This window comes from Natrix helvetica (assembly GCF_964273705.1).
Source record: "Natrix helvetica genome assembly, chromosome: 2".
NCBI lineage: Eukaryota > Metazoa > Chordata > Lepidosauria > Squamata > Natricidae > Natrix > Natrix helvetica.
This window is the reverse complement of record NC_138552.1, coordinates 271,611,676-271,635,567: the sequence shown is the minus strand read 5'-3', so window position 1 is coordinate 271,635,567 and position 23,892 is coordinate 271,611,676. Positions and strand designations below refer to the sequence as shown.

Genomic DNA, 23,892 nt, shown 5'->3' with positions numbered 1-23,892 from the left:
CTGGGCTTTACAGATTAGACTGCTAGATCTTTATCGAAATGACTTGTTCATACTATTATAGAAAAGCAAAAAGCTTTTTGATGTTAATGCCTTATTTTACTGTACCAGAGAGAATCGGAAGTCAATGCTTCTTCCCTCCCCCCCTACATCTTTTCTCACTTCACTTCTCCCTTTACCCTCCCTCCTCACTGCTCTTCTATTTACTTTTATTTTATAATACTCTATAGCTTAATAAAAAAATGTTTTTTTTAAAAAAAGAGAAATACTGCCCTACCATATATCAATAGCTCAAGCAATCCCTGTTGACATGCATGCTGCTTTCAGATGATATCTATCACCCCTTCTCTTGCGATATAAAACAGATTGTCTCACCTTACTTCAGACCCTGTTCAGATTTTTTGCCTTGTGGGGGCAATTCAGGACTCGGAAGCCTGGCAACGTCACACGGCCCTTTTGTGCCAAGTCCGCCAGTGTGCCACGGTTCATACGCCTCACCAGGTTCTTTTCAAAGAGCAATGGATGGTAAGCCCCCAGGGTGCAGGCAGCATCAGAGAAATGCTGGTAATAGTGGCACAGATGGGATTGCCGTTGAGATGGTAGGAATTCATACACATGGACAAGTTCGCATAAGGACATCATTAGCACTATTCCTAAAGATTGAGCAGAGAATGGGAGAGATAAGGAAATAAAGTGACTAGTATACAAGGAACTCCAGGGCTGGGAAGTTCATTGCCTAGATTAAATAGAGTTATGGCAGTCTGGAATGAAATATCGATGAGAAATCCTGCGAGCGTGTACAGAATGACGCTTTCATTGGCTGTAGAGCAGTGACCCATCATTACTGCGGTAAAAAAATGTGGATGTGGCTTGGTAGGCATGGCTTGGTGGTAGGCGTGGCTTGGTGATAGGTGTGACTTGGTGGGCGTGGCAGGGAAAGGATACTGTAAAATCTCCATTCCCTCCCCACTCCAGGGGAAGGTTACTGCAAAATTCCCATTCTCTCCCAAACAGCTGGGAGTCGGGAGGCAGAAAATAGATTGGGGGAGGGGAGCAATCAGAGGTGGTATTTACCGGTTCTCTGAACTACTCAAAATTTCCGCTACCGGTTCTCCAGAACTGGTCAGAACCTGCTGAATGCCACCTCTGGGCCACACGTATAAAGAAAGCGATTATTAAGTATAGAAAGCAGTTGCAAGCAAATACAAAGGATGTAGCATTTGGGGCTGCAGAGAATAGGGTAGGTTGCAGAATTTCCTTTCTTACTTACCCAGCATGCCTGAAGACGGAGGGTTGCGCTGAACCTGCTCATCTGCCCCTTCCTGCACCAGCTCCCAGAGCTCCCACTGTAGCCGTGGATGCAATAGATGGAACTGCTGCCAAGGTCTTTTGGCCCGCAAGGTACGGAAGGGTTCAAAGAGGGGATAATCAGGAGACTTGTACCACTGGGAATGGAAAAGACACATCTCTCAGGATAGCACATCACTGCCTAACCAACCCCACAGGCCAAAGTTAGATTTCATCTCCAGGTTTCCCCAAATTAAGTAGAGAGGTTCAGCAGCTCGTAACCATGTAATGGATGCAATTGCACCACGTTCTTAACCTAGTTCTGTGATGGCGAATGTATGGCACATATGCCGGAAGTTGCACAAAGAGCCATCTCTCTGGGTACGCGAGCCATCGCCCATTGCTCTTCCGGGTTCCAGTGCACCAGCCAGCTGGTTTCCATGCGTGCAGGAGCACTGGAAACCAGAAGTGCAGCCGCCCGGTGCACATGTGCATGCCCGGAAGATGATCTTCCAGTTTCTGGCATGCACTGCAATGGTCATAAGTGTGAAAAACCCTCATAAGCCATTTTCTTCATGCATGCATGCACACCAGAAACAGAAAGACCAGGTGGCTGGTGCACATGCATGCAACAGAAACTGGAAGATGATCTTCCTGGCATGCACATGCGTACCGGGTGGCTGCTCTTCCAATTTCTGGTGTGTGCATGCGCACTGATCAACTAGTCTTTGTGCGCACATGTGGACCAGAAACTGGAAGACCAGGTATCTGGTGTGCATGCACAATGCTGGAAATCTGAAGAGCAGCTGCCTGGCACACACCTGTGTACCGGATGACTGCTCTTCTGGTTTCTGGCACAAGCGTGCGTGTGCACACACTCCCGTTTTGGTATCCAGTGCTGAAAATGTTCGCCAACACTGACCTAGTTGCTAAATTAACTGAATTTCATAGTGGATTTATGTACAGGTGGTCCTCAACCTATCACCACAGTTAAGCTCAACATTTCCATTGCTAAGCAAGACAATTGTTCTGTTTTTTAACACTATTTATACATTTTCTCTTTACATACGTAAGTGTTTTGTGAACAGCGTATTGTCTGGATAAATTTGCTTACAGAATAGTACTTTTCCAGTTCCTAATTTTTACCTCTATTATCCAACCATAGATAAAACAAGTCCCATGTTTGAAAATGTTCTGCATCTTCTTTTCCTTTTATGTTTAATGTCAATCTATCCATTTCTGCACAGTATTGTTTTAATTACATCTTACATTCTATAGGTGCATCTTCATTTTTCCAGTGCTGTGCAAATACAATTCTTGCTGCTGTCAAAACATGCAATATTAAATATACGTAGATTCCCTTTCTCATACTTTTCCAACACGCGTGGTAATACGTGACTAGTAAGCAAGACAACTGTTAAAGTGAATTTTGACCCCTTTTATGACCGTTGTTAAGTGAATCACTGCAGTTGTTAACAGCCACATGGCTGTTAAGTGAATCTGGCTTCCCCATTGACTTTGCTTGTCAGAAGGTTGCAAAAGGCATGCTCCCAGGATACTGCAACCGTCATAAATTCATGTCAGTTGCCAAGCACTCAAATTTTGATCATGCAATCGTGGGGATGCTGCAATGGTCAAAAGTGTGAAAAACCCTTAAAGGTTGTAACGGTTGTAAGTCCTTACCTGGGGCTGAAGTATATAGAACAACCAAACGGCCTGAGTTCACAAAACATCATAATTTCCCCAAAACAATCCTCCTACAAAATTTAGCATGCCTTCACTCTCCTTAACAACTAATTCCCACAACACTGTCAAATAATTTACCAAGACTGCATTACTATTCTTCTTCTTTCCCTTCCTAGTATCTAACTCTTCCCTCTTATGACTATAACCATGTTACTTGTATCTTTCAATTTATATTGTTTTATTTGTTTCCTAGTACGAATTGATAGCTTATTAGTAACCTTGACTATCACTAAGTGTTGTATCTTTTTATTCTTGATGAATGTATTTTATTCTCCTTATGCACACTGAGAGCATATGCACCAAAGACAAATTCCTTGGGTGTCCAATCACACTTGGCCAATAAAGAATTCTATTCTATTCTATTTTATTTTTCAACAATGGAAGTTTTCTAGTTCTTTCCTGAAAGTGGAGAGAGTGAATTTGTAGAGGACTTTTGAAAATATCTCCAAAGCACAAGCGAATGGGAAAGGCTTTCTCTGCAGGAGCACCCGTTTTCATTCTGATTGAACCACTTTTGGTTTACTTTTAGAAAGAGTTGACACACCTCTTTAATTTAGCTTTTGGGATACCATTTTGATAGTTTGATATTTTTGAGATCTTCAATTGAAGTATGTCTGTATAACACGCTGAGTTAAAATAATAATAATAATAATAAATGACACATGCCACTATTTTATCCTCCATCTTGTATGATTCCTCAATCAACCTTTATTGCTGTCTGGGTCATTTGACTCACTTACTGCAATAATTTAAGTTTCCAGAAACTGGGATTTATATTTCAGGTTTGTTAATGGTTATAAATGTGGTTTCCAGAAAATCAAAAAAGGCAGTTTTGATTTGTAGGGGTTAAAAGCCAGTACAAGTGCTTGTTAAGGGAATTTTTTTAGCCTACTATGTCATTGAAATAGCTTTATGTCTCTGAAAGAGAAAATTATCATTGGTACATCCTGCAACTATGACTCAGCTGCTCTGGGGAAGAAATTTTAGACTTTAGATATGGTTTATTAACATGGGAGGGCTAGAAAGAGAGGGAGGGGAAGGGAGAAAGTTGAGAGAGAGGGAGAGAGAGAGAGAGAGAGAGAGAGAGGGAGAGAGAGAGAGAGAGAGAGATAGTTGCTGCAGCTGAATTAGACCACAGTGTTTCTAAAAGTGGCCAAGCACATTCATTCATTCATTAGATTTATATCCCATTTTTGATTTAGAATCTCAAAGCAGTATACATAGCACTCTTTCCTCTGGTCCCCACCCCCTACAGTGACAATCTATATAATACAAGTGGTTGTTCAGGCCATTTATTCAACTCAGACCAAAATCATCTAATGAACTTTTATGCCTGAATGTGGACTGGAATTTGGATGCCCAACTCCAACAAAAAGGATCCATTTATCCATTATAGTTTATCATACATTATCTCTTTTTAATTTGTGTTCACTGTTAGGAAATTTCTCCTTCGTTCTAGGTTGCTTATCTTCTTGATTAAATTCCATGTATTGCTTCTTGTCTTCAGGACCCCCTGAAGGCTTTGGAGAATAGGAACCCCTCTTTTTTGTGGCAGCCCCTCAAATATTGGAACACTGCTATCCATACCCAATTTCTGCAACTGTTTTTCCTATGTTTTGGTCTTTAATAATCTTTGTTGCTCTGTCGTTTAGTGCAGAAGAATTCAGACAAAACAGAACACAGAAGATGCCATTTGCAGCTTTTTTGGGTGACTTTTTGCAGAAACATTTGTCAGAGAGCACCAAGGACCCCACAGTTCATCCTTTCTATCAGTTTCAAGAAAATATTCCAAGTTGGCACCTGTAACTCCATTTTCTAACTCAGTTCACTAATTATACTTGGGGGGGGGGGAAGGAAGCATTCACATTCATAAAACATATGCACCTGTTAAGTTAGAGAAAGCATATCTTAAATTAATACTGGTACTTGAATTAGATCGTGTTTACTTATTTGTTTATTTATTCAATCAATTTCTGTAGCTGCCCAACTCAACCAAGTAACTTTGGTTTTGTCTTTTTGTGAAACCAGAGCTAAAGGCTGGTTTCTGAATGCTGGATGTAATAAGATGCCTGAAAATGAAACATAATGCATGCAAATGTCCAACACTGAGCAAAATGCAAAAGAATGTTGGTTGTTTAATGTTTTTATGGATTAACTGGTTCCACTGGTTAATTGTTCTAACTGTCAGGAGATTTCTCCTTAGTTCTAAGGTTGCTTCTCTCCTTGATTAGTTTCCACCCATTGCTTCTTGTTCTACCCTCAGGTGCCTTGGAGAATAGTTTGACTCCCTCTTCTTTGTGGCAACCCCTGAGATATTGGAACACTGCTATCATGTCTCCCCTAGTCCTTCTTTCTCTTAAGCTAAACATACCCAGTTCCTGCAACCGTTCTTCATATGTTTTAGCCTCCAGTCCCCTAATCATCTTTGTTGCTCTTCTCTGCACTCTTTCTAGCGTCTCCACATTTTTTCTACATCGTGGCGACCAAAACTAAATGCAGTATTCCAAGTGTGGCCTTACCAAGGCATTATGAAGTGGTATTAACACTTCACGTGATCTTGATTCTATCCCTCTATTTATGCAACCTAGAACTGTGTTGGCTTTTTTGTCAGCTGCTGCACACTGCTGGCTCATATTTAAATGGTTGTCCACTAGGACTCCAAGATCCCTTTCACAGTTACTACTACTGAGCAAGGTACCACCTATACCAGCGATGGCAAACCTTTTTTGGCTCGCGTGCCATAAGTGGGGGGAGTGCAGGGGGGTAGTGTGCGGGCGTGCTGCACCCATAATGCAATGTGCGATACCCCCCCAGGCGCTCTCCCCTATTTTTTGCATGCTTTCTTTGCCCTCCCCAGACTCCAGAGGCTTTAAAACAGCCTCCCCCGCCCCCCGGAAGCTCTCCGGAGGCTTCAGGGCCCTTCAGGACGCTTCCCTGAAGCCTCCGGAGCAGTCAAAACGAACCTCTGAGCAAACTGGAAGTGATTTCTGGTTTGCTCAGAGGATCATTTTGAGCGCTCCGAAGGCTTGAGGGACCTTCAGAATGCTTCCCTGAAGCCTCCGGAGCAGTCAAAATGACTCTCCTAGGAAACAGGAAGTCCATTCCCGAACTTCCGGTTTTTTGCACTGCAGAGGCTTCAGGGAAGCTCATGAAGCCTCCGGAGAGCCTCTGGGGGCTCTTTCCGCCCTCCCCAGGCTCCTATAAAGGCTCTGGAGCCTGGGGAGGGCGAAAAATGGCTTTAAAAAGGGGTGAACTCAGCTGACCAGAGCGCACATGCACGCTGGCCAGCTGGCAGGGCAGCATCTCGCGTGCCCTGACAAATGGCTCCGTGTGCCATCTGTGGCACGCGTCCCATAGGTTCGCCATCACAGACCTATACTGTACCTGTGCATTTCATTTTTCTTGCCTAAATGTAGAACCTTACTCTTTTCACCATTGAATTTCATTTTATTAGATAGTGCCCAATGTTCAAGTTTGTCAAGATCCTTCTCTATCTTAAGCCTATCTTCTGGAGTATTGGCTATTCCTGTCAGCTTAGTGTCATCTGCAGATTTGATGAGTTCCCCATTTATTCCCTCATCCAAATCATTGATGAAGATGTTGAAGAGTACTGGGCCTAAAACAGAGCCTTGGCGTACTCCACTGCATACTTCCCTCCATGTAGATGCAGTTGCATTGAGGACTACACGTTGAGTGCAGTTGGTCAGCCAGTTACGAATCCATCTGGTGGCGATGCTGTCCAACCCACATTCTTCTACTTTATCTAGTAGTAGGTTATGGTCTACCTTATCAAATGCCTTACTAAAGTCCAAGTAAACTATATCAACTGCATTCCTCTGGTCCACTAATTTTGTCACTTTGTCAAAGAATGCAATAAGATTAGTCTGGCATGATCTGTTTTTGACAAACCCATGTTGGCTTTTGGCTATTACTTTGTTTACTTCTAGGTGTTCGCTAATTCGTTGCTTGATTAACTTTTCCAGAATCTTTCCTGGTATTGAGATCAGGCTGATAAGCCTGTAGTTTTCTGGATCTATTTTTTCTCCTTTTTTGAAGATGGGAACCACATCAGGTCTTTTCCAGTCCTCTGGCAGTTCCCCAGTGCTCGTAATATAAGCCCTACCCCCCCCCCCCAATAAACCCCAGTTAAGATCACCAGCAAGACTGACATATTTCGTACCATATTTCGCTGAAAAACCACCTAACCGAAAAATAAGTCCTAATGCGTCTTTTGGAGCAAAAATTAATATAAGACCGGGTCTTATGTTTGGGGAAACATGGCTAAAAGCAGTCTTTTGCAGCTTTTTTACTTTTTAATTGTAAGCTATCTAGAATCACTGAGTTAAGCAACCTATAAATAGAATGAATGAATTGTATGATGATTGAAAATGAACCTAGATATAAGTACTATTATCTTTCTGTTGGATTGGCATGAAAGCCAACTTGGCCAGAGTTTTAATTGACATACATTTAGGCCAAGACTTGTATTTCTTGTGTAAATGTATTTGTCTGGGTGAATATATGGGAGAGACATTTATATAAAATACAACTATTTTGGTCTTTGATACTTTAATTTCCAGATCCATGCTTCTGGTTGCATCGTATAGTGTAGGGGTCCACAACCCAAGGTCCATGGCCCGGTACTGGGCCGTGACCCATTTGAAACTGGGTCGTGGAAGTGGTGGGTGAGTACATGCACACAAAGCTGCATTTGTGAAAGTGGCACCTGCATACACAAAACCATCCCCTCTCCTGCCAGCTCTGCTGGTCTGCCAAGCTGGAAAGATTGGAGACTGCTGATATAGCGTAACTATGTTTTCTGCAAAATCATTCGGGCTTTTAACCAATACCATGTCTCCTTACAAAAATACTGAAATATTAAATAATAATACAATACAATACAATACAATAGTAGAGTTGGAAGGGACCTTGGAGGTCTTCTAGTCCAACCCCCTGCCTAGGCAGGAAACCCTATACCGTTTCAGACAAATAGCTATCCAACATCTTCTTAAAGACTTCCAGTGTTGGGGCATTCACAACTTCTGGAGGCAAGCTGTTCCACTGATTAATTGTTCTCACTGTCAGGAAATTTCTCCTCAGTTCTAAGTTGCTTCTCTCCTTGATTAGTTTCCACCCATTGCTTCTTGTTCTACCCTCAGGTGCTTTGGAGAATAGTTTGACTCCCTCTTCTTTGTGGCAACCTCTGAGATATTGGAATAATGCTATCATGTCTCCCCTAGTCCTTCTTTCTCTTAAGCTAAACATACCCAGTTCCTGCAATGTAAAGTTCCTAATACATCTCTAATCTTACAGCAAAATTTATTCACAGTGAGATATTGTAACTTTACTGCTTTGAAACTGGCTCACGCAAGATGCTATGATAACATATGAGAACGACAGGTTACCTCAGCCCCATTTCAGCCTAGGCTAGCTTATAATGGGATCCCAACTAGGGAATCTCACCTCTTCTAGGTCCCCAGGGTAAGGGGCTGGATCCCAAGCGATCAGAGTTCCCTCGGCATAGAGTTGTCCATCTAGAAAATGGTGATTTGGAGAAGCCATCAGCTGTGAAGAAAAATGTGGATGAGAACATTTTTTTTACCCACAAATTCAAGCCAACCATGCAGCTGCAAGGGAAGCAACCAGTGGTGAGATTCAATTTTTTTTACTATTAGTTCTGTAGGTGTGGTTTGCTGGGCATGGCGTGGCTTGGTGGGCGTGGCTTGGCGGGCGTGGCAGTGGAAGGATACTTTAAAATCTCCATTCTTTCCCCACTCCAGGGAAATCCCCATTTCCTCCCAATCAGCTGGGACTCAGGAGGCAGAGAATAGATGGGGGCGGGGCCAGTCAGAGGTGGTATTTACCAGTTCTCCATACTACCCAAAATTTCCACTATTGGTTCTCCGGAACTCAGTTGTGGGTTCCTACCAGTTCAGACCGGTTCGGCTGAACCGGTAGTGGTTTGGTGGCCTGGGTCACTGGAACTGGCAGTGACTCAAGCCTACCATATCCCCAACCCGGTTCTCTGGATGGCACCATAGGTGCCGCCATCTTGTTTTCACATCTGCGCAGAACAATGTTTATTGCACTGCCCAAGCGCGCAACACACACATGCGCACCCATGAGTGAACTGGCAGTAGTGCCTACCACAATGATGGCAAACCTTTTCTGGCACTGAGTGCCCATACTGGAAACTGCGTGCCTGTATGTGCATTGCGCGCCAGAGCAACTGGCCAGCATGCCCATGCTTGTTTTTTGGCCATTTTGGGCACTGTTTGCAGGCCGTTTCCTGGTGCTCTGGTGCCCACGAAGACCATCTGGCCAGCGCACATGTACGTGCTGGAAACCAGAATTGCAGCTGGCTGAAAAACAGGCTGTTTGGGGGGCATTTTCGGATACTTTGAAAACCAGCCCGGAAAACAGTCTATTTTTGGGTTGGGTTTGGCCGTTTTTCAGGCTGTTTTCTGATGCTCCAGTGCCCGCAAAGACCAGCTGGCCGGCAGCTATGTGCACGCCGGAAACCAGCAGAGCAGTTGGCAATGGTGTGCATGCCCCCAGAGAGGGCTCTGTATGCCACCTCTGGCACGTGTGGCATAGATTTGCCATCACGGACCTACCGGAACCTACCCCTGCCAGACCTGGTCAGAACCTGCTGAATACCACCTCTGGAAACAACCTAGTTGCTAAGTCCTCGACTTGCGACCGGTCCTAAGGTCCTCGACTTACGACCGGCCGCAAGTCCTCGACTTACGACTGACAGCCGGCAACAGCTCAGCCGTGACTGATTGGCTAAGGCGCGGCTGGCTGAGCGCGGGCTGTCTAAGCATTCCTATTGGTCGCCCTGCGTGGCAGCTCTAGTATAAATAGCTGTCAAGCAGGGCGAGGTGCTGAATCTCTGTACATAGTTGTTGTTGCTGTCCTACCGAATAAATAGCTGTTCTTTTACCTCAGCTGCCTCACGCCTCTTCAATTAATAGTGAATCCAACCCTGTTGGCCAATTCATCAGAATAAGAGTACTTCCCCTTCTTTTAGAAAAAACCCAGTCAGAGGAATATCCTACATTTTACAAGACTTGCCCAGAAGCACCTTATATATTTGCATAGAGGGGGAGCCCCAAATGTCAGAATCAACTTCTGTTGTGGCATGCATTTTTTTTCTCTCTCTACCCTTTTATATTTGTGCTGCTGCACAATTCGCCCTCATGCCTTTGGCTGAGAAGGCTAAATGCAGACATCTTCAAGCTGCACTTTGCAGATTTGCTGGCAGTGATCTGACCAGGTCCGAATTACCCAGAGTGTCATTCATGTTCTCTGGAACTCCTTAAAGGCAGCTTAACAATTAATACATATTCCTGAAGGCTGCTACTCTGATCATATTCTGGCCTTGATATTTGACTTTGAACTGAGGGTTAGATTCCAGGCATATTCAGCAAAAGGCCAAAGCCAGAATAGAGAAAAACATCTCAGCACTAACTCCCAACAATTCAGCTTCTATTGCAAAATACATTGCTACTTTTTTAAGAGTCAATAGTGATCAAAGATCTTTCTCTGACTGGCAGCTAAGTGAAGAATGTCAAGATACAGTACAGGTAGTCCTCGATTTACAACGGAATCCACTGTTGTTAAGTGAGACATTTGTTAAGGGAGTTTTGCCCCATTTTATGATTTTTGTTGCCATAGTTGTTAAGTGAAATCACTGCAGCTGATAAGTTATTAACATGGTTGCTAAATGAATCTGGCTTCCCCATTGACTTTGCTTGGCAGAAGATTGCAAAAAGTGATCACCTGACCTTGGGACACCTCAGCGGTCATAAATATGAACCAGTTGCCAAGCATCTTGAGTTGTGATCACATGATCATGGAGTAAAGGTCGTAACTGTGAAAAATGGTTGTAAGTCACTACTTTCAGGCCATTGTAACTTTGAACGGTCATTAAATGAACTGCTGTAAGTCGACAACCACTTGTACTAGCATCAGCAGCAAACATTACCACTAAAATGTAAACTATCTCCATTATGACAGAAGTTAAAGGTATTCTTATGAACGCTTTGCAGTTATCTTTGCCATTAAATTGGAACTAATACTGTAATAAATCCATTACGGAGTTGAGTTTCATTTTTCCCCCCAAAAAATTGTATTAAGAATTATCAATGGATTGGATTTGGAATATTTTGACCCACCTATCTGCCTTAATTTTTCTGCTAGAGGACTTGTTCTCCTTTGGACCTGCTTGTTTGGTGATCCCTGCCGACTGTGCTCTCCCACAGACACCATCTCTTTGTAACAATTATCTCTGAGACTCATGATGGGTCCAAAGAAATTGCCACCTGGTAAGGCCTCGTCGGCCCCAACATCTTCCACGTCCAGCCCTGCACACCAGTCACAAATGGGATCTTTTCTACAACCTAAAGCCTCTGAAGGGAGTGCAAAAGACCTGTCTACTCAACAGATGCTTCAAAACATCTTAAAGGGACAGGACGAAATCAAAAAACAATTGCAGGATTTAAATGAACAGCTCAGAGAGACGAACCAGCAAACCACACAGAATGAACAGAGGATTGGTGTGCTGGAGGAGGGGGTGGTTGGGATTAGAGATGAGATGAAGACAATCCAGAGGGGGAATGCAGAATTTGGGAATCAGATGTTAAAAATGGAATTTGAAAGGATGTCTTTTTTTCTTAGGTTCCAAAATTTGCCAGAAGTTGAGAATGAAGATCTTAAGGAGATTATGACCACAATACTAGCAGAATATATTAATAGAGATAAACAACAGCTTTGGTGGGACATTGATTTGATCTATAGGGTTAACTCAGCCTATGCAAGAACACACGTTCCAAGGGAAGTTAATATCAAATTTCTTAGAAAAACTACAAGAGATGAGGTTCTAGGAGCTCAAAGGGGAGGACCACTAAAATATAAAGATAAAGAAATAGCCATTCTTAAACAGATCCCAAAGAAAGTAAGAGATAATAGAAGGAAATATTCCTTCTTAGCAAAAAAATTATATCATAATGGGGTCTGGTTTAGATGGCTATTTCCAGAAGGCATGCTGATTTTTTGGGAGGGCAGCAGAATTAGAATTCACACACCAGTGGAAGCAGAGGCTTTCGCTAAAAAACACAGTGCTCTTTTAGGTGAAATGGGGGATGTTACACAAGAAACAAAGGAGGGAGGGGCTGAGGCTCAGCCGGTGGATGGGAGAGAGGATGCAACAGCTAGAAGACTCAGATCACAAAAGTGATTTGGAACACTATTGCAATTGTTGCTACAATGTACTTTTATAGAAGTGATACAAAACAAATGATTGAAACATACTGATGATTTTGTGTTAAATTTAAAACTGCAAATACTTAGGTAAATGTTGATATTTTTTTATCATTGTTGGGAAAAGTTGCAAGACCTGGGGGGCTTCTCCCCCCCCCCCCGCACGATGTAGCTGTCAAAATGTTTTATAACCCTATAACCCCTTTTCCTTGAAAAATGTTTTAAAACCAATAAAAATTTGAACAAAAAAAAAAGAATTATCAATGGAAAAAATAAAAGTCAATATGAAATATGCAAAAAAATTTAAAAGTATGTGAAAGACAAAAGAAAAAGACAAGAAAAAGAAAGAAGTAATTTCTTCCTTCTTCCCGACAAGTAAGAAACCATTTTAGTAACTTATCACCATCTCTAAATACAAAAGGAATGTTGAGTTTCAGACGTCCACTCTTGATATGTGAGACATAAACATCACCAATAACCGTTCACAAATATCTTAAATTATAAGAGGTTTGGACACAACGGTGGCAATGGTTGCATGATCAAACCCCTGAGCCTCTTTAACACATGTATGTGTGTAATGCATGTAAAAATGGACAAGGTTTCAATCGGGTGGGCTTCAAAAATTTCAGCAACGGATTCTCTGCCAGTTGCTGGGTGGGCATGGCCATGGTGGGTGTGGCCTAGTTGGCCTCCTGCACCACGGTGTGGGAGGGGGGGCTGTTATGTCCTAAGAGATACAACCGGAGGCTGCCTATGGACATGAGAGAGTCCCTGATTGGACAAGGCGCACCATCCGGCCGGCGGGAGAATTGCACCGTTCTCATTGGTTCCCCGCCTGACAGCTCTTAGTATAAATAGCTGTCAGGCGGGCAAGTTGTGTTCTGTTCTGTTATCTACTTGTGAAGTTGTTAATAAATAGCAGTTACTGAACCAGTCACCTCCTCGTTATTACTGAACGCAAGAACATAAAAGGGGCATTTTTGCTTTCCCCAGGCTCTGGAGGCTTTCTTTGAGCCTCTGGGAGGGTGAAACTGCCTCTCCCGGGCTCCGGAGGCCTTCCAGGAGGCTCCGTTTTTCCCTCTCCTCAAGCCTCCGCACAGGCCCTGCACTTACCTCACATCCAAAATGGGCTGCGTGGAGACTCCTGGGAAGGGAGGGGAAGGGAGGGGAAGGGAGGGGAAGGGAGGGGAAGGGAGGGGAAGGGAGGGATGGGCAGGACCAGCCAGGGGTGGGATTTGGAGGTTCTCCGACCGGCCGTAACGTTAGCTACGGGTTCTCCTGAACCTGGGCAAACTTGTAGCAACCCACCCAGGTTTTGATCATGTAGTCACAGCTGCTATCCTGACTTTTCTGACCACATGGATATCCTTGGATATGGAAATTTTAGCATCTATTACTTAATTAAAGAGTGTTTATTAGGATGATATTCTAATTCTTTTCCAAAAGCCAGATCAAGGTTTCTGTTAAGAATGCATAAGGGAAAATTAGAAGAGGTGGGTTTGAAGTATCAGTTCATGTAGGTTAACTCCAGGTAATGCAATCTTTATAGAAAATCTCTGCCAGGTTTCAGGAGGTTTTATAACCCCACAGTAATCCCAGTAACCTAGCAACCAGATCCCAAAACACAAGCCTCGCAGGGCTCTCCTTATATCAGCTAAAAAACAAATGCAGGCAAGTGAACGATAGGTCTCAATCCCAAAGGTGCTTTTTTTCAGGAGGCAACTGGACTGTCTTGTTTTTTTCTTTTGAAGACATTTCACTTCTCCAAGAAGCTTCTTCAGCTCTGACAGGATGGTGGGGAATGGAAGGATTTATATTGCTTGCAGACAGCTGGTCATTTGCATTCTTTTAGAGGGTTGTTGAAGCACTTGGAGGTTTATCTATGTCCTCAGCGGTGCTCCTGGTTCCTGTAGTTTGCAATTTCTACAGACTTTTAGCTATACAATTTGAGAGGAACACTCTTTGAATGGCGTGGGAGTAGGAATGGATTTCCAGAGGGAAAATCGCAGGCTACAGGAACCTGAAGCACCACTCAGGTGACCCTGAGGACACAGAAAAGCCTCCAAGGGCTTCAACGACCCTCTAAAAGGATGCAAATGACCAGGTGTCTGCAAGCAAGATAAATCCTTCCATTCCCCACCATCCTATGTCAGAGCTGAAGAAGCTTCTCGGATGAGAAGCGTCTTCAAAAGAAAAAAAACCTTTTTACTAGGAATAATTAAAGGGAACTACACAAAAAAAATTAAATATCTACTAACACATATATTAACTATAGCTAGAATTGCCTTTGCCCAATGCTGGAAGCAAAATAATACACTGCCAGACGAATTAGTGATAAAAAAAACCTTGGAGTGCGCAGAGATGGACAAACTAACTCAAAAATTAAAGGACAAAGAAGAATCGGAATACTACGAAATTTGGAATAAGTGGTATGAATGGTTGGATAATAAGAAAAACAATTAAGCTGAAAACAATATACATAAATAAACATAGAACTGTATATAAAAGTAGGTAAATATGTTAAATATCATAAAAATGTATAGATAAGATGACATAAGGATTGTAATATATGGTAAAGAGAGGAAAACATACATAGATACGACGATGTCACATTGTACAAACTGTTGATATAAAGATTGTAACATGTGATAAAAAGACAAAAACAATAAAAAAATTATTACAAAAAACAAACAAACAAGAAAGTCCAGTTGCTTCCTGAAAAAAGCAGCTTTGTGATAACCATAGTAACCTAGATGACTGGGAATCACTACAGATTGACAGGTCTCAATGCCAGAAGGAAAAATCCAGCACAGGCAACTGAATCTGGGCCTATGTTAGAGAAAGGCTGGACAAAGCCCCAAACTTGTCCTTGAAATCATGACATCTGTTAAATGAGCCAGCTCAGTTGGCCTTTGGGTGAAGGGGTTTCTGCTTCAGTAATGATGTCTCACTGAAGGATCCAGATGATGATGGAGTGGCACGAGTCATTTATTCTTCCATCACTCTCTGTGAGAGATTTAGGATAGAAACTTCACTGTGGGAAATCCACATTTAAGACAAGGAGGAATTTCCTGACCGTGATCACAGATAGGCTGCCTATAGCTGTACATGTACCATCACAGGAGGTTTTCAAGCAAAGGTTGAATAGCTTATTTGTCTGGGATAGCATAAGGACTCCTTCCCTGGGCAGGTAAGATAGACTAGAACAGTGTAACTCAAACTTGGCATCTTTTAAGAAGCATAGACTTCACATAGACTTCAATTTCCAGAATTCTCCACTCCGCATACTGGAGACCGCTGAGTCTTCTGGAGTAGAAGACATTATGAGATCTTCTAACCTTCTAGCCTAGGCACCTCACTTTTTCTCTCAGGACAAAGCTATGCACATAATTATAATTAAAGGTGTACAGCGCAATTTGCCTACTTCTGTCATAACAACTGGCTCTGTAATTGTCTGTAATTGTCTATAATAGGTCTGTAATTATCTGAACCTGATTTTATTTATATCATTCCTATATATTGATATATTTGAGGACGATTAGCCAAATATATTGAACTAAAAATGTAAGATATAAAATATGGTGCATATAAAAATGGCTAGAACTTCAATCACTTTTTTGACTATCTAAGGATACCTCTGATTTAACAATGTAAAGAATTGAGGCTACTGTCTGTTTCATGGCAAACAAATGAAATTCAACCATTGGATTTTCACTACCTTTTCCCCATTTAGCTTTTAACTATGAGCAGGGTTTTTTTCTTTTGTCCACAGCTCAGTCTGTCCCTCCCAAGTTTACTACCCACCTGGGAATTCACAAGGCGGAGTGTTGTTTTTGTGCCCACATCATGTTCATAGCCAGCAGTTGGGGCTCCATTGAAACGAAGGACAGCATTATGGGAATCTGAGAAAATGAGAAAATGAGCAAATAAGGGTAAACACAGGAAGATCCTGTCTCTAGGTCAGTGATGGCAAACCTTTTCGTCACCAAGTGCTGAAAAGGGAGCGCACGGGGGGTGGGGGGTGGCACCAGGTGTCAAAAAGGGAGCACTTCGTGCATGCTCGTCTTGGCCCCAACCAGGAAGAGGAGCTCTCCAGGGGGCATTCACGCACCGAAAAATGAACTTCCGCTTTCCAGCAGGTCCATGCGCGCTGTCCAGGAAGTCTTCTGGTTACTGCCATGCATTCAAATGTGCCGTTCATCTGGCTGGCGTGCATGCTCATGTGGGAAAACGGAAGACCAGCTCTTCCAGTTTCCGGCACTGCTGCCACACACAAAGGCCAGCTGATCATTGCATGGGCGCTAGAAACCCAGAAGAGGAACGGGCAACACCGTACGTGCCAGGTGACATGTTTCCGTGTGCCACTTCCGGCACGCATGCCATAGGTTCGCCATCACGGCCCCAGGCCATCCCTTCCTGGTTTATTTTACAATAAAATTCCCTTCCTCAGAGCAAGGGGTGGTTGAGAAAACAGCCTGACATTCTCCTTTATTTAAAGTCCCTGCTAACCAGGGCTGCTTTAAAATCTTTGCAGGCTCTGAGACTTATCATTGCCTTCTTCCTAGGGCTGAAGGAGAATACTTGGCCATGGTCACCCAGATGGTTTTTGTACCAGGATCAGAATTAGAACCAGGGTTCTCTCAATCTTAATCAAGCAAGTTAAGCAATAGACTAAATTGGCTGTCCCGTGTGTATGCATTGGTGTTATGCATGCGGGGGGTGGGTGCATTAGAATTCATTTTAATATGCTCTTTATAAACTCACTATGCTCATTATTCCATTTATAATTCAGATTTGGCTAACAATCTGGTTGTTAGTCTATCAAGCCAAGATATACAGTAAAACAGAATGTGGGCACAATTGTCACTTATGTTGTTACCAGTGTTGAACTATGTTAATATATATTCTGAGTTATAGCTATACGGTTAATAATATATAATGCTGCATGAATACCTATATGGAAGGTGGAGTATCTGAGACTCACTCAAAGCAAGCCATAGGGGCAGAATGAATTGTCCAGGGATAGCTTCTTGAGGATGGAACGGAACAAATATTTCCAATATTTTAATGTCTGTGTCATATAAAAAAATATAAGCATTACGATTTCTAAATCGATGAGGCGGCTCTTAAACATGGAGTGGTTTCCATAATGAGATCTTTTCAAATGAACTGGGAAGAAGCAATGGTACTCAAGTGGAAACGTAAAAGGAGACATGAGACTGGCCAAGCCTTACTGGAAGTTATACAAGTGAATGGGAACTGTAATACTTTCAGACCATCGAATAAGTTGAAATATTTCGCATGGTGGAACTCAAACCTAGTTTGGCTAGGTAGACATTGCATTGGATAGTTTGCTTAGGATGTCTGCGTGTGAGGCAACAAAACTTTTAGAATAGGAAAGGAACAAGGAAAGTAATAAATCTGCATTTGTGTCTTGTGTTGTGAGTCTCTGGATAGGTAAAGACAATTGTTGATCCTGTTATACAGAATTTCTCAAAACCGCTAATGTGCTGTGGAAAGTTATCACCCAGCCCTCTCCCAGAAAAAGGAAATATTGAAAAGACAGAATTTTTCTCTGGATGTGAAAAGAAACATGTTTCAAAAGGTCAAGGTCTCCCTGCAGCTTCCTGCTCCCACCTTTTGTCCATGAGCCATTAAAGCCTGAGCCAGTCCCTTTACATAATAAAAGAGTTCTCCCCTTCAGCTGCAGGGGGATGGGAATGAAGGCATGATAATATAAGCCTTTACTCAACTGACCACATGGCATCTGAGAACTCTGAGAATTCAGCCAAACCTGGACTCAGCCTAGAGAGTTGCCCCTGCATGGGCCCATGTGAGTCTGGCAACCAATCAGAATACATTTCTTACACAGGAACAGGAAACAGAGAGGTGGGACTGAACAGGTTATAAAAAGCCTAGCAAGCCCCTTCCCTTTCTTTCTCTTCTTCTCCCCAACATTGAAGCATGCGATCACCTTTTCTGTTCAGGATTCAAGCCATTTGGTCCTGTCCACCATTAAAACCATCTTTCCAAGCAACCTCCATGTCTCCAGTGTCTTTTTCCCCACTTGGAGCTGAACCCAGAAGGACATTTCTTCCAACAGTGCCATCTAAACTACAGTTTTTAAGTGTCTCACCAGACTGAATGACCATTTGCTGCAGCTACTGTCTTCCCTCCTCTGTACACCACAGAATTTGGGACTCTTCCCAATCCATGGGCTGAGGATGCTTTTAAGATTGTAACACTCCCATCCATCCCTCTCATTTGTTTATTTAGCCCAGAGTCAATTTTAATATTCAGAACAGGTTCAGGAGCTCCACAGTATTGACAATGTGCCAGTTTGTATAAACTTATAATACAAATATACAAAACATATGAAGAACGGTTGCAGGAACTTGGTATGTCTAGCTTAAGAGAAAGAAGGACTAGGGATGACATGATGGCAGTGTTCCAATATCTCAGGGGTTGCCACAAAGAAGAGGGAGTCAAGCTATTCTCCAAGGCACCCGAGGACAGAACAAGAAGCAATGGGTGGAAACTAATCAAGGAGAGAAGCAACTTAGAACTGAGGAGAAACTTCCTAACAGTTAGAACAATTAATCAGTGGAACAGCTTGCCTCCAGAAGTTGTGAATGCCCCAACACTGGAAGTCTTTAAGAAGATGTTGGATAGCCATTTGTCTGGAACGGTATAGGGTTTCCTGCCTAGGCAGGGGGTTGGACTAGAAGACCTCCAAGGTCCCTTCCAACTCTGCTATTGTATTATTGTATACAATAGTAGAGTTGGAAGGGACCTTGGAGGTCTTCTAGTCCACCCCCCTGCCTAGGCAGGAAACCCTATACCGTTTCAGACAAACAACTTGATGTTGTTTCATATGTTGAGGATTATATTATTCTGTATCGGGAAAAAAAAACCTCTTTTCTAAAACTTTCCTCAACATTCTTCTGAGGAACACTCAGGGACTACTATCTCTTAACAGGACAGACCTCTTCTAAAGTAATTCTGTAACTCTCATGGTATTCACAAGACACTTCTTTCTTTAAACTTTTTCCCCGCTGTTTCACTGTTGTTTCTAAGTGGCAGAAAAAGCACACTTTTTTCACTTTATCCCCTCCAGACTTGATGGAACTTCTTGCAGATTAGCCTGCTGTCTATCTTCAATTAACTAATCTTGCAAATCTTTCACCACCCACAGCCTGTTCATAGAAAATTGCCAAAGCTGTGAATTCACACCACCCACCCAATGCCCTTGACAGCTTTCAAGTCCCCAGGAAGCTCTAATTCCCCCCTGATCAGTTTGCAAACATGGCTTTTCCTTCACATCAAGTTAACACACCAATTGCCTGTATAACAGGCAAGAAAATGGTCCTCCCACTTGTCCACCCTAGGTGAGTTCAAATCACTAGGACCAGATGGATTACATCACAGAGTTCTGAAAATGCTGGCAGATGTGATCTCGGAGCCATCAAAGCATATTTTTCAAAAATCCTGGAGCACCCGGGGAACTATGAGAAGAGTGGAAAAGAGCTGTGGTGGTTCCCATCTTCAAAAAAAAAAAAAAGGGTGGGGAGGAGGGAAATAGTTCCAAGAAACTACAAACCAATCAGCCTGACATCAGTACTGGGGAAGATCCTGGAAAAGATAATCAAGCAGCGCATCTGCAAACACTAAGAAGCAAGCAAAGCTATTACAGGAAGCCAACGTGGGTTTATCAAAATCAGATCATACCAAAGAAATCTTATTGCATTTTTTGAAAAAGTGACTAAATTAGTGAACTAGTGAAATGCTGTAGAGTATTTCACATAGACTTCAGTAGAGCATCTGACCAGGTAGTCCACAACCTACCGTATTTTTTCAGAGTATAAGACACACCTTTTTCCTTCAAAAAAGAGAGTGAAAATCTGGGTGTATCGTATACACTGAATACAACATTTTTGGCCTCCCGAAACCCCACCTCCTTTGCAAAAATGGCTGTGCATAGCCTTTAAGAGGCTTCCAGGGGAGCTGGAGGCCTGTTTTCGTGAAAAATGGACCATTTTTGGGGAAGTCTGCAGAGTGCAAAAGCTTTTTTTAAAAATTTGCCTCTTTAAAATCTTGGTGCGTCTTATACTCCAAAAAATACGGTACTTATTGGTAAGATAGAAAAATGGGGAATAGACAGCATCACTACTAGGTGGATTCATAGCTAGCTGACAAACTGCATTTAATGTGTAGTCTTCAATGGAACTACATCTATATGGAGGGAAGTATGCAGTATCCCAAGGTTTTGTCTTAGGCCCAGTACTCTTCAACATCTTCATAAATAATTTAGATGACAGGATAGAAGGGGAATTCATCAAATTTGCAGACAACACCAAGCTAGGGAGATAGCCAACACTTTTGAAGATAGTCTCAAGATCCAGAAGGATCTTGACAAACTTGAACACTGGGCCCTATCTAACAAACAGTGGTGAGAAATGTAAGATTTTACACTTAGGCAAGAAAAAACAAATGTATAGGTATAGAATAGGTGGTACCTGGCTCAACAGCCATACTTGTGAGATAGATCTCCTAGTAGACCACCACTTAAGTATGATCCAACAATGTGCTGCAGCTGCCAAAAAATCCAACGCAGTCCTTGGCTGCATCCAACAGAGGAATATCAAGATCATGTGTCTTGGTACTACTATATAATGGCTTGGTAATACCACACTTGGAATATTGCATCCAGTTCTGGAAACCATAATACAAAAAATATGTTGAAACTCGAGAAGAATGCAGAGAAGAACAGCAAAGATGATTAAGGGTCTAGAGGCTAAAATATATGATGAACGGTTGCAGGAACTGGGCATGTCTAACAAAGAGAAGGACTGGGGTGACATGATAGCAATCTTCCAATATTTGAGAGGCTGTCACAAAGAGGGGGACAAGCCATTTTCCAAGTACAGGAGGGCAAGACAAAAAGTAACAAATGGAAACTGATCAAAGAGTGAGCCAAACTAAAATTTTCAACTCTAGTATTCCGTATATTTCTTAAACATTTGTTCCACTTCCTTTAGGCTGGCAGTGCATATGCTGTTTCTATTGTCCCAGTTGGAGTAGCATGATGTGCAGCATCATATCCCCTTCCAAAGGCATTGATCCTGGTTTGGGCACCCTTTGCTAGTTCTGGACCTTGCCATCTATTTTGAAATATTTTCTATCTCAGAGTTTTGCCCAGATTCCTACTAATGGTGGTGGCAGTATCGTGGTTTGTGCCTGTTTTGTGCCTCTGAACCAAAGTGGCACACCAGTCACTGAAAGCAAAAATTCAGATACTTTTGTCACATGCAGATAGGGACCTTATTGATGCAGAAATATATTCAGGCCATTATTAAGCGTTAGGTTCCCTTACTGAAAGAAAGAAACCAATAATCTTAACCAAGATTAGCATATTGTGCAAAAGCTACAAAAATCTTTACCTATTCTGCTACAATAGCTCATGGGAAGACAATCACAGATTCACCTTAACCGGTTGTTAAAAGATCTCAATACATTGATGGAGAGTTTTAATTATGATGAACATATATGGTTTTGTTGTATTCGGGTCTTTTCCCGTGTAACCTTACATGGGAAAAGACCCGAATACAACAAAACCAGCATACCTACACCCGCGAAAATCTACGAAAACAAATATATATATAAAATAGATCTATACTAGTCTCCCTTTATTTATTTATCAGTACAAATACAACACACACACACACACACACACACACACACACATATATTCGTAGATTTTCAAGGGTGTATATATGTATATGTATATGTATATGTATATGTATATGTATATGTATATGTATATGTATATATATATAAATAAATATCCAGAGAAATAAATAAATAAATACTGGAGGGGGGGAACCTAACTGAAAGAATAATCCCAAAGAGATGAGAATGACTTTGATCATCCAAATAGCAAAGACCTAGAAACAAGTTCTCTAGTCTAGGGATAGAACAAGTTAGAAAGGAAAGGTGGGACATCTAATATAACGTGAAATTATGTTCCTCGGCTCTTCCCTAAAAAGAAAGTAATAATATTTTAATACAACCATGAATTATAGCATTTGTTTATGAATAATATATTTATCAACTCTATAGGGAAGATTAAGTAGACAACCACCCCATGGGAATATCTGATTTTTCTTTTAATACTTACCAATCTCATTACCCAATCCTGACCCCAATATGGAGCCAGCTGAGCTCACAACTGCACATGTCTTCAGGTGACCAAATTCTTCTGCCAAACTGCTCTGAGGCAACACAGCCCTCCATACTGGTTCTGCAAAGGGTCCTTCATCACCCAACACAGTAGACACATTCACACGGCTTTTGAGCTGGCACATGAGGTCCATCCCAGTTAGGTGTGGATTGCCTAGGCGCTGCCCAGCACCCGAAGGCACCTTATACTTGTTCTTTGATTGATAGTGCTGGAAGATTTGACGAAGACCAGGGCTCAGTACTTGAGATGAAAGCTTTTTCTGCCATACATGCCATGGTAAGGGCCGTCCTGGGGTGCTGGAATGAATTTTTCTGAATTGTTGAAATCCAACAAGCACCTTCTCAAGACGTTGCCAGAACTTCTTGATTCTGGAGAAGAAGGAATCTTCTGTCAGAGTCTGTGTTGTAATTTCTAAGCTCCGGTTGACAGATCTAGCAGCTGAGGGGAGCTTCAGAGTTCTGTTTCTCTCTGAGGAAATTTGGATGTCCTGGAAGATTGTTCTTATAAAGTTGGTGGGCACTCCTGGATCACGGGAGCCCAAATGCAGCATTAGTCCTGCCTGTAGACAAACTAAGCTCAGCATAGTCAAACATAGCACAGCAAAACTCAGCCAAACGCAGTTTGTCCCCCACCTCCAAGGTGGTCGTATACACCATAAGGTATCCCCAGACCTGTGAAGAGATGGGCAACACAAGATCAGCCAATTTTGATTAGCATCGGCTTGGTTCTACTACCACAACACATAGCACTGGCCGTTTCCATAATGTGGTTAAAATGATTTAAAATGACCTGCTAAAGCAGATGATAACAAGTTCATCTCATCTGTCATCAACTGTTCCAGTGGCCAATCAGATGGTTCCCGCAAGCTAACTGTGGAAGAGAAAGTGAAAGTGCCAAAATGGCAGCCCAGAAACCATACGTGACACAGCATCATCAATCTGGTGGCCTCCAGAACGGATGTAGCCAAAGAAAACATTTGTTCCACCTCTTTTGTGCATGTTTGAGAATTTAGAGAAATAAGATACAAAATGGATGTCATCAGCCTCACAGATACTTAAGGTACTCTAAGGTTTGAGAATACGTTGAGTCCCATAGAAGTTTAAGAACACATCCAAGTCACAATGAGCCAAACATGAGACTTAAACGGAGGCTTGAATAACAATCAGCATTTAATCTTTGATCTGAGCTTAAAGACATGATGGTCAGTTGTTCCCAACATACATAGGATATGTAGGGAAGAACTACCCTTCAGAGAAGGCATAGCTCCTTTTTATACAGTTAGAGACATCATAGAATAACATCCTGGCTTTACAATACTCCTCAGTAGACTTATCAGCATTATCTCTTTCTTATTCCCA

The 23,892-nt window shown here is 42.3% G+C and overlaps 1 protein-coding gene across 1 annotated transcript; it reads right to left on the bottom strand.

Moving 5' to 3' along the window:
- Positions 1-378: 378 nt before the first annotated feature.
- Positions 379-23,084, bottom strand: LOC309387458 (beta-galactoside alpha-2,6-sialyltransferase 1-like; the record flags this gene model as incomplete). Its single annotated transcript, XM_081943939.1, has 5 exons — positions 379-650; positions 1,268-1,442; positions 8,494-8,595; positions 16,099-16,196; positions 22,472-23,084. The coding sequence occupies 5 exons, from the start codon at positions 23,082-23,084 to the stop codon at positions 379-381; spliced, it is 1,260 nt and encodes a 419-aa protein (XP_081800065.1).
- Between the last annotated feature and the right edge of the window lie 808 nt (positions 23,085-23,892).